Below are 18426 nucleotides of genomic sequence, written 5' to 3'. Positions count from 1 at the left end.
AGAAAGGGAAAATAAGAACTGTTAACAGTAATGTCCGTTTAACTAGGGAAAATTCCAGCAGTGTATGGATGGATAACAATCCTAGCCCTTGTGGATCTGGGGTTATCAGGCTGTGCTCATCACCTAAAAGTCCTGCATTCGTCAAACAAGTGAACATCTCCTTGAATTAGCCAGTACCACGTAACAGAAGAAAAACCTGTCTCCTCCACCCCTATGTTTTCCCCTGCACCCCCCTGCGTTCTATGATTTTGTTATTTTTTTGGGGGGTCCTTCTAATCAGAAATATGTGACAAGTCTCCTCTGAGTGGGGACCTGTGTGAGAGGAGGAGAAGGAGGAGGAGGGAGGGGAGACAAATTCAAGATGTAATTTGCAGCATTGTTGTATGGAGGGGAGGAAGGGAGAAAATCCTATTCCCTCTTGTGGATCATTCTCTGAAAGGGGAAGCAATATTATGAGGAGGTGATTAATACCGGAGCTCCGACTGCACAAGCCCTGTCTGGATATCCCCTGGAAGGAAGAAGAAGCTGGCGTCCACATCGCCATTTGGAAGATTTGGGAGTGAAGAGGAGAAGCAGGATTCCTGATCTCATCTCCCCAGTGCAGGGAGAGACTTGGTTTATTCCGGCTGCAGAAGCAAAAGAGCTTGTTCAATGTAGTGGGATTTTCTTTTTTTGCAAGAATACCTGACCTGGTTTTTTTTTTTTGTTGGTGGTGTGTGTGCAGAGATCCCCAGCAGAATCTGCCATGAGAAGCCTGCTTGGATGGCTGAAGTGGGGGGACAGGACAGGGTGCAGCTGCACGTCCAGGAGGATATGGGGGGCATGGTGGGTTTGGGGGCTTCTGGAAGTGCAAAGTTGGAGCAGGCTCGCCTTCATCAGCCTTGGACTCCTGGCTGCATCGGCAACGGGTGAGTCCTTGCAGATAGACCTCTTGACTTGTCCATGGACAGCGGCACCATCATCACCATCATCATCATCATCATCATGATCTTGGTGCTGAGGATGGGAGATGCGGGCAGGCTGCTCATTCTCCAACCTGTCTGCGATGCTTTGCTCAACACTTCATTTATGCATAGACATAGGGATGCGGATTCAGCATTGACAGGCGCTGGTGTGTCATCTGCGATCATGTCTATGGCAGGAATAGGGATTTTGGATTTTAGGTGTTGACTGTGTAGGGGGTGAAGATTTTAAACCTGTAGGAATCTACAATCCCCCCCCCCCCCCTTTCCCTTTTTTCCTTTCCCCTACTAATGAAATGCAGTAGGAGCAGCTTGTGTCTGATCATCTGTGGCCATCTCACAATGCAAAAGCTTGGATCTGAGATCTGCTGCAGGCATAAATCACCTTACCTTTATTACCAGCGACTGTTAAAGACCACATCCAGATCCAGCAAAGTTTGCCTGCTGCCTGCTCTGCATAGAACATCCTGTACCCATTCCCAGGCAGCAATGGAGAAAGCACTATTAGGCAGGGAAAATCAACCGAGCTTATAGTGCCACACGGCTATTTTACCATGATATACGGGTCTTACTGTCAAATGCTATCAACTGCCTTTTTTTTTTTTTTTTTTTAATCTGCTAGGCTAGTGGAAATTTCCATTCCTCAGGCTACTATCATGGGATTTCAATGTGGCACTTGGCTACCTTGTCATTTGCAATTCTCTTTTTTTTCAGGCAGCTCTCCTTATTAATTGATTTCAAGACTGACCCTCTTTGCCTTTAGCCAAACATGATCTACTTTGACCCTGACACCTTCTTAAAAAAAAAAAAGTATATCTGTCACCATCCCAAGCACATTGTGTTAAAACTCTAAACCCTAAAAGAAAATCATCCTTTTTTTTTTAATTAAATTTGCAACTATAGATATTTCTAAAGGGTCATCGATTAAATATTTTTTAAGCTACCCATCAGTGCTTTATATAGGGAGTCGTTTCCTTTTCTTTTTTTTTTTTTTTCTGTTACCCCCAGACCACAAGGATATTTTTTCATGTGAAGTGTTACATATGACTCAAGGCCCCACGGCCACTGATTCGGGGGAAAAGGGCTTTTATGTAGCAATTAAACGCATCTAATCCTATAATTGCATGAAACTATCAGTTTGGTGACACAATGTATGTAATGTTATGGAGAAGGTCTCATTATCTTTTTTTTTTGTGTACTAATACCATTTTCTGTGCTGGTAAATACAATGGATTGGATTATTGAATAAAAAAAAGAAAACATATTGTCATAATATTGATAAAAAATATTATGTATCATATAATAGTTCTAGGTTAACATTTCTTGTAGCAACACCAAAAAAAAAAAAGCACACACAGCAGGTCTAGAGATAGATGTGTAGGCAGATAAATACATATTGATAGGCTAAGCAATATAATATAAAAATATATTGATATATCTTTATATATAGAGGTATGGAGGCAAAGACATTCATAAATACAGTACACATCATGCATGTGTATCAGTAAATCCAATTCATAGTTTGATTTTTCCTATTTTGTGCAGCACTATATACTTTACAGATTCAAACTTATGCGTAGCATGATGTTGAACATTATTAATATGTGCTATATACAGTATAACCTGCTTTTATGTAAAGGGCTTGTCAGCTGCACATATAGTTATTGATTGTATTATAGAAATCTGCATCCTTGCTTACAGCTTGCATTTGCCCTTTTTTTTTTTTTGCTATGGGTTTATGCTGAGGCACTTTTCATCAATTGCAGAATTCCATGACATGAGCAAGCCTTGGAAAAGGTTGCTGCCTTCATCCCTGTAAAGATTGTACAGCACAAAACCTGTGCGTCTCGTTTCATTGATTATGATAGGGTATCATTAGTCATAAATGATTCAACTCCCAAAGCAATCTAGCTTCACTCCTTCTGATTCTGCAGCTCTTCACCTGTATATACATATGAATTGCACTTTTTGATTCAAAAAGGAAATTCTGGAAGTGTTAGCGCTTTTGCGTAAGAAGTCACGTGAATGTATATGAGATACCTTTTCAAAGCCTGCCCTCTCCCTCCTTGAAACCACACTCATTTGAATTTAGAATGTCTTGGTAAATTTATGTTGCCTTTACTACAGGAGTCCTCACCAGTTCACTCTTGTGTAAAGGATAATCCATTCATTTTCTGTTTTATATTAACAATTAGCATATCGCTAATTCTTTTGGACTGGTGACATCTGTCTTTAGCAATGACCTCTCATTCTAGCTATATTGCTTCATGACCATTATAGGGAAATATTATAATAACCAAGTAGAAATGTGACATTCTCTTCATTGCTTTGACATTTTTTTAGCATGTGAACCTTTTCCAGGAATCCCTTGAGCCTTAGATTACTAAGGAGAGCCACAGAAATTACCCTAGTGAATTGATAAATTGGACTGATTATTGTCCCAGTCTCAATACTCCTGTCAAATCAAGACAAGGGTGGCTAATGGACATCTAATTGTTTAATTTTATTAGGCTTCAAGAAGGAAGTGTTATGAAATATAATGCATGCTTGCACTTCCAATTGACGTTATGTGATTTTGTTTTTATCTCTTTTTACCTCTAGTGAGCATTTCTCTTACTGGAGTAAGCTGAAGTTTAATCTGCTTATATTTTGCCTTCACTGGTCCTCCCACCCCACCAACATGCTAATACATATTTTTTTATATTAAACCTTTCTATTTTCATTAAATACCTTATTTTAGATGTCACCACTAGATCTCTGTGCTTCTCTATTCAACATAGACAGGATCATGACAGTAGGGAGGGGCAAGTGTGGTGCTGTACATCACTTCCTAAACATCACAGCACCTTTTCTCATTATACCTCTCAAGAACCCTCAGCCCTGATGGAAGCAGTGGGGTGGCTCTTAGGATAAGTTATACAAATACCAAACTGTTTTGATGGTTGCATGTAGGTATGGAAAAGTGGGCATTCCTAGACAAGCTGTATTTGCATGCAGACCACCCTAGGTAATGCCTACATGTGATGCTGAGCCTCCATGATTGAAAGAAATGAAATCCAAATGAGTGAATAGGCGGGCCAAGGACAGTCAGGCTGGGAAGGAAAGAGCTAGATGATGCTGGACATCCTCCAGCCAGGAAATGAGATAAGCCCTGTCTGACTTGCTGCAGCTTTTAATGCACACTGTAAGAAGCTCACCATTTGCAGGAAAACCAGAGAAAGCATTTTCAGCACCGGGAGAGCCTGTACAAATATGGAAGACTGAAAATAAGGCCAGATTTCAGCTTGTTAAGAATGCCAGTAGGTGTGTTGAATATCTTTACCCCAAGTATAGAAAGAAATGGATTTTAGTATTTTTTTGTCGTGACATTGAATCTATAGTCTCTAATTTTAATACTGGAGTCCCTGACATTATTCAAAATGATTCCCACCGCTGATCAGCTAATGACTGACAATGACTGGTTAATGAGCAGTCTGGATGTTGATATACAATTGCTTCATCTGCTAGTGTATGTGCTTATCCTATAAGTACGTGTATTGATTTCTGCACAGTTCAATTCAAAATGTCTGAATCTTTTAGATCTGTGGAGAGGTGTGCATAGCCATGCCACCTGATAATGAAAACAAGCATGATGGTCCAATGTTAGTCTTCCTGCTTATTGCAATAGATAATTATTGATACTAAGTAATATTCTGCATCCCACCTTTTAAGTATATCTAAAGTCAAAGTATTTTTTTTTTTAGTTTTTATAGTGTAGGGCAGTGTTTCTCAGCTCCAGTTATCAAGACCAACAGGTCATGTTTTCAGGCTGTCCATTATTTTGCACAGGTGATTTGATCAGTTTCACTGCCTTAGTAATTACCACAGTCTTTTCATCTGAGGGAAATCCTGAAAACATGACCTGTTGTGGCGCCTTGAGGATTGGATTTGAGAAACACTGGTGTAGGGAATGATTTAAAACCCTGAAAGATTATTTTTTTTTTGTCATCTTTTTCCCATTGGGAGGTTCCTCTTTTACTTCATTTGCTGTAACAGGAAATGAAAGGCAATCTCTACAAATCCAAATCCAAAGAAAATTCCCTCTTAAATGGAGGCCACTGAAACAAGTGTCCCTATTGGAAGATTTCCCTTGTGTTTCCCAAATTTTGGATTTTCCCTCACTTTCAACCCCGTGGTTAGTGGCCACCAGAACAAATAACCTTCCCATTGGGGCCACAGATAACAATAGAAAACTGGCATTGGTTCTAACCCCTCACCACCCTATCCAAAAGTGACAAACATGTTGGCTTTAGAAATACTTTGATGAAGTCTCACTTAAAATTTTATTTGTTGCCACTGCCCCCCAGATGACAAAGTGCATGTAGCACTTTACCCTATCTTCATAGGGGGTTTGGTTCCTCAGATACATGGTTGGCAATGCTCCTTTCCAACCATTGTCATACCACGCATCTACCAAGGAGACATATTTTTAATTATCTTTGATTAACAGCCTTTGTCTCAGGTACCAGGTGCAGTCACAAGGTATGCAGGGGGAGGGGGGTGTATCAGTTCCCCTGTTCCACCCCCTTTGCAAATAGTGATAGACTCTGCCGGTTCCACCACCCAGTAATGCAAATATATTGCTAGGATGCAGGTGGCCAGGCCACACAGGGTCATTGATTACTAGGGTGCAGGCAGCCACACCACATAGCATTATCAATTCTATGGTTTGGGCGGCTGGACCACCAATGGTTCTGTGTGGCACAATCACTCCCATCCTAGCAACCAATGAAGCTGTGTGGCCCAGCCACCTTCGTTTTAGCAACCAATGATGCTGAATCACTGGAAAAGAAAGAGCGGGTGTAACAGGGGAACTCAAACAGCTCCCTAAAAGCACGCTTGACAGACACACTTACTAAACAGGGAACAGTGGCAACTGAGCTCAAAATAAGTAGTGCCTACAAATGAGGCTTCTATCAAGGGAGGAGAAATAAAGAATGGATTTTCTTCACATTTCAATTGCAATTTATTGTATAGGCTAATACAGGGAATTTAGACATAAATGTATGGACCTGTATTTAATTTTGTAATGCCCATGAGAACTCCTCTTTAATATCGTTTTCTGCGAAATGTTCTTTAGCACAACAAGCTTTAAATGTTCCATAGTACAGAAAATGGCAATTTTATGGAATTTAATATAAAAATAGCAATATACAGCTCTCCCGCTAGTGTTAATCCTCTGAGCAGGTGCAAAGAAACCTTGTTACACTCCTAGACATAATGTAATATAGGGTACGAGGTCTGAAATCCAGATAGCAGATTTGCAAACCAAGGAAGATCTTTTATATGGACATATTTAGAGGATTAGTGTTTTACAGCAGTAACAAGCAGGTTAAGCCAGATACTAATTTTGCACATTTAAATCTGTTCCCTTTATTGTTCAGTCAGAAATGGTTAGTAATGCCATTTTCAGTACACATTCTTGTTGTGGACTACATATCCCACCACGTGGCATGATACTTTCACAGTCAATAAAATTGATTCAGTCTCCCTTGTCATGTATTAAAAGAAGGAAATTAAATGTACTTATCCCTAAAACAATTTGGTTGTGCAGCACAATCACAAAACTGTTTTATCTGAGCTCATTTGGTAGTCCATATCATATAGGAATAGTGACATCCAACTGTAAATGTCTGGTGTTAAGGGAAATGGTATTAAGGTCCTTTTGCATCACACCCTGGCTTATTAAGCCCCATGCACACTCGGCAGTTGCCCAGCTCTTCTGAAGCCTTTTCTCCTGGCAGGAGAAAATCAGAATAAAAAACATGCAATTGCAAACACGTTAGTGTTTGAGCATTTACTCATTCATTCCATTGGCCAGACTATTCACTGGGCATTTTTTTTCAGTCCTCTCCTGAACGTGCAAGTGATGTTTTTTTTTCTGCTGCTAAATGCTTCTGCCTGTAAATGCCTATGTGTGCATGGACACATAGGCTAGCGTAAAGTGGGGTTCGACGGCAGAAAGAAAAAGTAAAACATCCTCCAAAGCAGTGTTTTAACACCAAGTGTGCATGGGACCTCTTCTGGACTATAATATTGGTGGGACATTGCTTGTCCTTGGCCCAATCTCTGTTCCTGGCTACCTTGGGATTTAGAATGTTCCCAACCAACTTGGGGTGCTCCTATTACTGCTATGCTCTCCATAATTTAAAAAAAATCCAACAGAATGAGTGGGAACTGACAAAGCAGGAGTGGAGATCTGAGAGCTCAAGAGATCTCAACACTGGAGTCCCTAAATGAAATAATTAATGGGTTTGGCTTTCCATCATCTACTGAATTGAAATATCAGCTCTTTAATACTGTATATTTAAAAGTTAGAAAATTATGTTTTTATTACACTGGCCAACCATGGTCCTATTATTGTAAGCATGAAGCTATTGTATACTTCAAATATTAATTTAACGTTGGGTGCATTTTATAACAATCTAAATGCTACAGAGCTCCGGGACACATTCCGAAGAAGGTCTTGATATTATAACAATACAGCAGTCCCTCCTTGAGATTTGCAGCCTTGGGTTTTTTTTTTTTTTTAGCCTAATATACCGTAACAAAGAAAATGATTAGACAACAGAGAACAGAATCAGAAAAGAGATATGAAATAAACTGGAATTATATTTTTTTGATGCAAAATATGAAAAAAGAATATTAATGTGCTTGGCTCTGCTCTGGGGCTAAAAAGTGCCTCATCTTTACTGTTCATTACTCTAAAACAGAGTTTTATTCATTTCTTCAAACTTATAGCAAGTATGTGTTGCAACCTATTAAAATATGATGATCAAGTCCTTGGCCAAACAGGCTTATTGGATTGGAGGAATGGCCCTACTCATGTAAAACTCACCAAGAGACAGGCAGAAAAGACACAACAGTGGGTAGCATGCTGATATATTCTGGTACGGTTCATATATAGTTTTTCATTGCAGCAGGCTGCAGCAACCCCCTCAGCTATAGCTTATCCACAGCATGTTGTTCAACTCTCGTTGCTTACCAGACACAGAATTTCAAGCAACTTTGAATCACAATCGGGGTCATTTACGAAAGGCAAATCCACTTTGCACTACAAGTACAAAGTGCACTTGAAATCGCACTGAAAGTGCACTTGGAAGTGCAGTCGCTGTAAATCTGAGGGGTAGATCTGAAATGAGGGGAAGCTCTGCTGATTTTATCATCCAATCATGTGCAAGCTAAAATGCTGTTTTTTATTTTCCTTGCATGTCCCCCTTAGATCTACAGCGAGTGCACTTCCAAGTGCACTTTCAGTGCAATTTCAAGCGCACTTTGCACTTGTAGTTTGCACTTGTAGTGAAAAGTGGATTTGCTTTTTGTAAATAACCCCCAATGACTACTTAACCCATCAAGGCCACATACCAATACTTTGAATTATTGCATGATGTTGATTGAAACTATATGTTAGATTGCATTCCTCCATTAGACTATTTTTGATGTAAAAGTTAGTTGTGAGTGGTTAAAAGTGCCTGAATATTGAAGAAATTATAGCTTTGTTTCTAGGAATAAAATGGTCTCTGCAGATTAGATCTCAAGACCACCTACTGGCACCTACTCAGCTTATTCTCTGATGGCTATCTTTGTAAACTTTTGCCTATTTTAGGTAATCACAACTTCTTCTTACAGTGTTTCTCTTATTGAGAGAGAAGGAATCATACACCAGTTGTTCTCTTTGGGGATCTGGCCCACTATCTTAGAGAACTGTCTAGCACCAGTGAAATTATGCCTGAATGTTTCCCTCAACATCAGCATTAGCTTTCACTATATGCAAGGAGTCTTAGAAACTCACATTATAGAATTACAAATATAAAATGGGTACATTGTAAGATAATAAAAATAAAAATTAGTTCTACCTGAGCCCCATTACCTTACATTCTTGGGCTAGTGGTATATGTGTTATACCTACCTAATCTATGACAAGCAGCAGAAATCCTCAAGCTAGTCCTGTCCCTTCCCATTCTCTAAAGCCTGATACACACAGGCAGTTTTTTTTTTCATTCAACCCAGCGAGCTAAATGAAAAAAAAAATGAGGCCCTCGAGAGGGACTCGCTGTACTAACTATGCTCTGCCCCCCCCCTCCCCACCACCACCACCACCAGAACACGCCATTGACTGTGGGAGATGATTAGATGCTGATCAGCGTTTTCCAGCATGCATGTTTAACAGAAGCCAGACGTTCCACCGGTATCTATCAGAAAGGCTGCTGTACACACGGTCGAATGTTGGCCTGTTTCTGTTGAACCAGCCAATACCAGCCATATGTACCATGCTTAAGTCTCACTGTTGGTCAGTACAGCTGTTCATCATTGTAATTGGAGATGGAAAATGGCAGGCCAGGTTCCAGAACCAGTTAACCCAAGAAGTAAGTGTGTTTGGAGCATTGGGTCATTCTGGCTGCTCTGGGTCTCTTACTGAGAAAGGAGCTGACTTGCTGTCATCTGAGATTCCTACTGTGAGTGGAAAGTATTGAATTGGGTAAGCATAACACATTTTAGAACCAGTCCTAAGTGCCAATACTAGAATTATTGAATGCAAAATACTAAACAAACCCATACATTTGTAAGTATCCTTTACTATTATATCTGTTTTAAGAATTGAATATGACAAATGTTTGGACAAAAAAAGCAAATGGCGCTCAGTTTAAATCGTATAGGCATCTCGTGAAAGTTCCCTATTATGCTTTGCCCCCCCCCCCCATGAAGGTGTACTGCCTGACTTGTCCATAGCCTCGTACCAGCTGCTACAAACCTATAGGGCTGTACACACGGAAGACCAAAAAAGGTCTGCTGATTGGCACCCGATCAGCCAATGGGGCCGTCCCCCTGTCAGAACACAATAGCTCAGCAGGGGAGATTGCTGTACTAACACCTGATTGTTACAGTACAGCAGCTCCTCCCAAGCTCTTCAGTTTTCTTTTCATTCACCCCGCTGGGTTGAATGAAAAAAAAAATACTAGTGTGTACCAGGCTTGAGAGTGTTATACCATCTCCTATGCTGGTATCATACTAATGTGCTTTTCTATGGCTTATTATTATTGGGGTAATACAAAGAAATTTACTTTTGAGGTTTTGAGAGCAGTAAATATCCTTTTAATGCAGTAGAAGGTTAAAGCATTAAAACACAATAGATCACTGGCTAAGCTTATTAGGTTGTGTGGACTCTGACAATGGTTCTATCTGAAAGCTATCACTTAAACGCATTGGGAGTATCCTGCAGAAGATCACTATTCAATGAACTACAGCAGTCATCATAAATTAGGGAATTACATTTAATTGACAAACAATAAAATTAACATTCCTTAGTCTGTGTTATCACACACAACTGCAGCATGTAGTAAAGATCTGAAAAACAAAGAATCCCTTTTTACTGCAAGCAGTGTTGCGTGTTCAGTTCAGTACTCCATTTAATTTTTGACTATTGTAATGTCTATTAGCAAAGCTAATTTTAATACTTTTTAAACTGTATTTTCACAAATGATGTAAGAGATAACTTAGCTTTAAATGGTTTTAGGATTGTTGTTTTTTTTATGCTGCTTCGTATGTCCTCTGTGCATGTATGTCATTATTAGTGAGTGAGTCATGAATTTTCTTGTAAAGGTAAAAACTAGAAATTTAAATTTCACTTAAACATGAATTCAAAAAATTCATAAAAACAAGATCTTCGTGTCTTTATTCATTATATTCTGTGAGGTAGCATTTAAAGCAGATCTTTTATGAATATTCTAGGTCCAATTGTTAGGCATATTCCAACATGCAGATTAAAAAAAAAAACTCATACAAAAAATAAAAACCACTTACCTTTGGTCCAGGCTTTGCTGGTGATATCACTAGGCCTTGTCTCATAATCATGCTAAGGATCTCAAATCTCCTGAGAAGGAGCGATTTGGGATCTTCCACTTTCCAAAGCTTCTGGAAAAATATCTAGTGATATCATCTTTGCGAAGGGTAATGTGCTGGAATTCAGGGTGTAACAGTTATTTTGGAGGTTTTATTTAATATTTTCCTGTGAGGCTAGTGTGAACCTAATATAGATTTTCATTAAAGTGGTTGTAAACTTTTGACATAAAAAAATTAACAAAGCAGAGCTTCATAAAATTTGTACCTACTGTACATCTATCCTTAGCATCCATAGGTGTCCGTTTATGAAGCAGTGATCAGCGGTGATCCCGGGGATCGCTGCTGATCACAGTCCATAAACAGTTTATGAAACAGAGATAATTGGGGGAGAAGTGTTTGAACATGTTCTCCCGCCGATGATCTCCGCACAAGGAGAATCCTCATTGACTGACACAGTAACGGCCAGTTTACAAAGCTACGATCTCAGCGCTTCACTGGTGATCTGTGTCAGAATTCACACTCCCCGATTCACCAGCTCAGAGCTGGTGAATCGGGGAGTGAAGAGGAAATCTGGTGGGATCTGAGGGGGCAGGAGGAAGATTTTTAACCTCCTTCTACCTCGTTCAGACCCCCCAACACTGTAACCATGTCCCCCTGTCATATTTATGTGTATACATATATATATATATATATATATATATATATATATATATATATAGTATAACTATATATATATATATATATATATATATATATATATATATATATAATGTGTGTGCATATACATGTATATATAACGTGTGTGTGTGTATACATTTGTATATAATGTAGGGGGACTCGTTATTTTTTTAACATTAACCAAGCCATATGTCAGTGTACTGAGCAGTGATAATTTACCACTGCTTAATAAACTGACATCTCTGTATTTCTGTGAATTTCTAGTACTGTAATCTCGTAAAGTCTCACGAGATTCCAGTATCAGGGGCCAGTCTCCTCCAAAGGTGAAGCGATCTACTCCGCTTCATAAACTGGCACACAGAGGAGAAGGATCTCCTCTGTGAATGCCGGAGAACGAAGCAGTGAATAGATTTCACTGCTTCATAAATGGACACCATAGTGTGGGTCCTGGCTGTTCTCTCTTTACTCTGCTATCTGCATGTGTCACTTCTGGCAGTTTTCTCAGGCATTAGGCAATCCATGGGGTAGGCAGCAGTTGAGATTGATGTAGGCAGCAAAATGATATCAAGTTAGGTCCACTAAGCAAATTGGAATTTTTGATTAAAAAAACTGCAGCATACCTTTCATGATATGCATTTTAAAAAGTTTTTTTTTTTTAATAAAATGTATTCTCACTTTAAGTTAATAATAGCAAATAATATGAATGAAATAAATAAAATTAAAAAAATGAAGGGGGTCTACTAACTATTACACTGGTACAGGTAGAAGCATACATTTATTTTTTTTTATATACTTACATGTATGTCTGTGGAAGAGCAGATTGTAGAACTATGAGGATTGTCAATACCAACCGTGGGAGTAGTTTCAGCATTCTAAACATTCACAAATGGTGTGCGACACAGTGACAATGCTTGGTTACAATGTTTATTAGAAAATGAACAGAAATACATTGATAGAAATGCTGTTTATTTAGATTTTTAAACACAAATGCTAATATTTGTAGGATTATATTTTATTTGCATTAAATAAGAAAATGGAAATCTGCATGACTCATTTTATATACACAAACAGAATTGAGGCATTTAATATATAGATATAGATATCTATATCTATATAGATATCTATATATAAATATATATATATAGATATCTATCTATCTATATATCTATATATATATATATATATATATATATATATATATATATTTTGGCCATTTTAAGCTACCAGTAATTGTATACAATTCTTTTGGCTGAGGTAAAGCAGTAAAGATGGAGTGGTAACGCCATTTTTCTGTAGCAGATCGATACTGTGTTGGTATGTGCCATAGGCTGCAATGTAAGACACAAAACATTCATAAATTACTTGAGCAATCTTGTAGTACTGTCATGAGCCTGCAAACAGACTAAGGCCTTCTAATCTATATTGGATAAATGTAGGCATTACGGTGCTCTCATTGGTCTCAGACTCTAAATATACAAATTATATTTGTGCATCTATGTATATAATGTGACAAGATAAATATCACTCATATATGGTAAGCTAATGGATGTTCATTAAAAAAATGTCTTATTTGTGCCTTGATAAAATGTCTGCATAGAATTGGATCATCACAAGGCAGAAACCGCTTAACTGCTTAAAGTGGAACTGTAGGCAGATACAAAAAAGAACAATTTTAATAAACCCAGTAATAAAATATAATATAATATAATATAATATAATATAATATAATATAATATAATTCCTTTAAAAAACACAAGTTGATTGGCCAATGATCCATTGGTGTTAGTACTTTCTGAACTCTTTTTGAAATAGTGATGTGGAAGTTCTGGATGGCATATCAGAAATTCTGTCTTCACTTGCTGCATGTTTCTTTCAGATTAGTATCACAGATCCTGTATGGCAGTTCCCATAATTCTCTCAGGATAAGTTTTCTTTGAGCCAGTAAGCCAGTACTATATTCATTAAAACCCAAAACATTTTTTGCATTCAATTGGTATACCAAACCGCCAAATGGGAGAGGGAAAGGCAGCACTCTAAGCAAGTTAGGGCTCTATTTCTTAATGCAGTGCTGCCATTTTATTTTCCTGAGCATGTTTACAAGATGGGGGAGCAGAGAAATGACCCAACAAGTGTATTACTCAATGTAATGTCATCAGGTTGGTGACTTAACTGCAGAGGTGAAAGGTAAGGTCATCTGCCTAGCCATGCTGCCTGATGTGGAAACCTAGAATATGAGTGGCTGAATAGAATTACAAGCAATTTTGGCTGGTAAGACAGCTGTTTATTAAAGCAGTATTAAACCTAAAAGCAAACATTTATTACATTGCAGCTTACCAATTCTTAGATGTGACGTCAGCATTTATTTTCTTTTTTTAGGCTTTCTTTCTTCTATTTTCATCTGGTGATCCAGCCAGTAAGTCTGTTGTTTTTCAAAAGAACAAGCTCTCTAGTCAAATCAGTTACAGAGATGAGACTATCAATTTTTACACTGGCAGGGGTGCTTACAACGATCAGCTTTTATACTGTATATGTAAAACCTTTATCCAAAAAGAAAACAACTGTTACTATAACTGATTATATTAGCTGCAGTTTGGCTTCAGCTTGTTAATGTATTTCAATCTGCTAGTACATCTAACACTCCTCCACCCCCAGACTGACACTACTGCTGTCCAAAGGTGTCCCCCATGCTCATTCACATAGAGTGGGGGCACTCTAATACAGGAGGTATGTTACTGGCCAGATCATCAGGTGAAAACTAAGAGAAAGAGCTTTAGAAAAGGAAAACTAATGCAACCACCACATCTAATGATTGTTAAAGTGGTTGTAAAGGCAGAAGGTTTTTTTATCCCTAATGCAGTCTATGCATTAAGATAAAAAGCCTTCTGTGTGCAGCAACCCCCCTTCAGCTCCCCTAATACTTACTTGAGTCTCATCTCTGTCCAGCAATGTCCACAAGTGTCTCGGCTGTCCGGGACCCTGCCTCCTGATTAGCTGAGACACAGCAGCGGCTCCATTGGCTACTGCTGCTGTCAATCAAAGTCAGTTAGCCAGTCATGAAAGAGAGGGGGCAGGGCCGAACCGTAGCTCCATGTCTAAATTGGTACACGGAGCTGCAGCTCGGCTCTGGTGCCCCCATAGAAAGCTGCTTGCTGTGGGGGCACTCAACAGGAGGGAGGGACCAGGAGCGCAGAAGAGGGATCCGAGAAGAGTTGGATCTGGGCTGCCCCCCTTGGCCCCACTAATACTTACCTGAGATTCCTGCTACACACAGAAGGCTTTTTATCCTAATGCATACAATGCATTAAGATAAAAACCTTCTGCCTTTACAATCACTTTAAGTGTAAAGGTGACCTCTATGGTACCAGCATTTTAGTCTTCATGTAATGCAGCTTTTTTTATTTTTTCTTGGATGTATACAGTCTGTGGCTTGTAGGATGAGCCTCTGCTGGCTTTTAGCACCCACACTCTTTGGAGGATGTCAGCTGTCTTGGGATTGGGAGCAGTGCTCTCCCTACGTCTTAAAAAAAAAAAAATCATTGTCGAATTCCAAATATACAAAATAATCTAAATTTAAAATGAGCCTATTTTGTTGCTGCACTAAACTGATATTATTCTGGAGAGAACAAAGGCGTAAATTGTAGGTGGAGATCTAAGCCGCAATAGAATTTCATCATGTATTAAGCTTTAAAAGTTAAATAAATCAGGAAACACAGAATTTTGCCGAATCACTTAAGCAAATATTAGTAGGAGAGGTTAGGTTACTCTGTGTAACATGACAAGAACAAGCCCCCTCTGGTGCAGAGAGGTTTCAGGCCTTGGTTGGTTGACATCAGCAAAAGAAAGGAATAGTGTTTTTTCAAAGATTGTTATTATATGTATAATGATCCTTTTTTTCCTCCCCCTATTTGGGCACATTTAGGTGGTGCAGGGCCCATAGGGGTCTATGTGGACAGCTAATGTATTATTAGCCAGATATTGGTTTGGCAAACTCATATGGCAGATATCTGACCTCTTTGTAGGGTGTTCCATATTGACACCATGTTGGGTTATTCCTTATGCTAGGCTTAAGGTGGTGATTTTTGGGTCCTTGTTATAAATGTAACATATAAAGTCTAAATAAAACATGATAGCTTCCCTTTAAAGTACTGCTGATCAAGTTACTGTCTAGTTGCAGTGTACTGGACAACACCTGCTGTAGAGAGGGGGTATTTTTATGACTGTCCAGGACATCTCTTCGTCCAAGAGAGATGGATCTGTCACCACTAGTAGCATGTAAAACAAATGTTTGCTCCCTTCACTTAAAATATGTTGCAGGTACCCTGTGGTAGCCCTATAGCCCAGGATTTGGACACCTTGAGGCGGAACTGTAATATACAGTAGGGTAACCAATGTTCCCATATCTGCAGCCTTTACATGTAAGTTCATGGACCTAGTGGTGATAATTATAGTAAAGTGGCACGTTTGGCATTTGGGCAATAATTTATTTCATTCACCAGAATTGTAATTTATTCTGACCATTGAAATGGATAAATGCTCAAGTGCTAAAGCAACTAGGTGTGTCTAGGCGTGTTTAGGCACATTTGCCATTTTTTTTTTCATTCAATAATGTTTATTGGTTTTAACAGGCAAGATAACAAGGTACATTCAAAAAGATATCATTTGAAGAGTAAATGTATGTATAGGCCAACATGGCCTAATAAGCATCAGAAAAACAGATGGCATACTCTGGGAATACAGTAGGTATTGTACAATTAATGGTTAATTAAATGCATCTCTCAGTGTTTGATCTGAGCCCTGATATGATACGGCTTTGTTTTGGAGGCTTTAATAATGAATTGTGGCTGAGTGGGGGAGTCAGGACAGTAATTCTTAGTCAGCGGGAGAAAAGAGGGTGAGAGAGGGTTCCCTCAGCCACCCCTAAAGGGAGCACGCTGTGGATGGGGGGCCCTACACCACTTTGAACATTTAACATTGTCATGGGTCCCTGTTTAAAGAAAGTAGAGTGGAAGTATTTGGGGTTGATACATATCATAAGACCTTACTGGAATGTCACCATGTAAAACAGTTCAATGAACTCTGCCGAGACCTGGGGCAAGAGCATGTGTATAGTTGATTAGAGGTGCAGTTGGATAGTCCGGGGCAACTGAGATCATAAACCGATATTCCTTCTGTAAACCTGTATGCATTATAAGATTCGAGACCAGCCATGTCTTGTAAATATAGCTATGGAACAGAGGAGGGTGGGCAGGAGGAAGTAGAGGATGGAGATGTAGTTCTAGAGAGAGGGTAAAGTAAGGTGAGAGAAAGGGTGGGGAGAGTCAGATGGGTCACCCAGAGGAAGAATCATCATGAGGAGTTGTCTCCGGGGTATAGAGGTATATGACAGTATTTGGCCCAGGGTTCCCAGGTGATTTCGAAAACACGGGTTTTGTCTTGTATAATACTTACTATCTTCTCCTGCACCATAATCCAGGAGATTTTGTGCTTCACCGCTTTTTCCAGTGTGAAGCTGTAGTGATTTTGGTTCCTAAGAGAATAAAGAAGATCAGTGCTTGTGTATATTTATCTACTTTCTTCACTTTGAGGTTAAGGAGTGCTATGTCTGGGGCTTGGGGAACCTGTATATTCGTTACCTTGCATATTAGAGAGAAAAGTTTATTCCAAAGGCTTTGTATTCGTGGACAGGTCCACCATATGTGGAACATTGTGCCCACATGGTGGCAGTCTCTAAAAAACGTGTATTTTGAGGCTAGCCTCAATCAAGGAAATATTCAATATACCTTTGAAGTAACGTTGGAAGCAGGCATTCCATTTATTTGGATCCCATTCTATATTGAGGTCATTTTCCCATGTTTGGGCATAGATGCAGCCAAGGAAGCGTAAATGATCGATATCCCCCCCCCCTTTGATCCGTGATGTTCGAGCACCATGATTCGTAGGCCGTGACCCTAGGAGGTTCCGGCTTGTTGAGCCAGATCGATTGAAGAAAATGGAGTATTTGTGTATATCTGAACCTTTCAGAAGTGGGCATTTCTAGTTTTCTCATGCAGAATGCAAGTGAAATGGGGCCTGTAGAAATGAAGAAGTTCCCTAAACCTTTGTTGAGTCACCAGCTAAAGGCTAGGATGTTCATTCCTAGGGGGAAAATTGGGATTGTGGAATAAATGTGTTAGAGCGCGTATGGCTGAGATTAATGAGGAATTTTTGTGCATCTGGTTGCACAGGGCCAGTGAGTGGTATAGGGTGGGAGCTAGGATGGGAGGTCTGAGTTTAGTGGGGGACCATTGTCACCCAGTCGGGTTTAGAATCCCGTGAGTATACGATTGAGATCTGGACGAGTTGAGCTACTTGGTAATACCACCAAATGTTTGGGAATATTTTTAAAAGCACCTCCTGCCCTTAGGTCCCCAGATAAATGTCAGGATTTTGGATTGGAAATTATGCAGTTGTGATATCCTGATTGGGATGGGTAGAGACCTGAATAGGAATAATAGGCATGGGAGGAGTGTCATTTTGATAGTGTTAATGCGGCCTAGCCATGATAGGTTATGTTTAGACCATGTGGAGAGGTCTGAGGACAGTTTGTGGAAAATGGACGGGTAGTTAGATGAGTATAGTGAGTCAATCTTGGAGGTTAAGTTTACGCCTAAATACGGGATATAGGTTGAACACCAGGTAATTGGGAAGTGGTCCTGTAAATTTTCAAGTAAATTGGAGGGAATTGTGATATTTAATGCTAAGGATTTTGATACACTCACCTGAAGACCGGATGCATTCCCAAATTTTCCAAGTAAAGAGAAAATGTTGGGGGTCAAGATTAGAGGGCAGATAAATAATAGGAGATCTTCTGTAAACAAAGCACATTTGCACTCTTGAGGTCCACAGAGTACTCCTTTAAAGTCAGGGT

General features: G+C 39.3%; 1 protein-coding gene across 3 annotated transcripts in view; it reads left to right on the top strand.

Annotated features, from left to right (window-relative positions):
• Positions 1 to 261: 261 nt before the first annotated feature.
• Positions 262 to 18426, top strand: part of CSMD2 (CUB and Sushi multiple domains 2) — a 1533565-nt gene continuing 1515400 nt past the window's right edge. Inside the window, exon 1 of one of the 3 annotated variants that reach the window (XM_073615428.1) lies at positions 262 to 908. In XM_073615428.1, coding sequence (XP_073471529.1) covers positions 746 to 908 — 163 coding nt within the window. In that variant the 5' untranslated portion in view covers positions 262 to 745. The remainder of the gene's footprint in view (positions 909 to 18426) is intronic. The other 2 variants (XM_073615429.1, XM_073615430.1) reach the window with 2 other exon arrangements.

Source organism: Aquarana catesbeiana, linkage group LG02, assembly GCF_042186555.1.
Source record: "Aquarana catesbeiana isolate 2022-GZ linkage group LG02, ASM4218655v1, whole genome shotgun sequence".
Taxonomy (NCBI): domain Eukaryota; kingdom Metazoa; phylum Chordata; class Amphibia; order Anura; family Ranidae; genus Aquarana; species Aquarana catesbeiana.
Note: the sequence above shows the minus strand (reverse complement) of the source record. Positions and strands in the feature narration are given on the sequence as shown.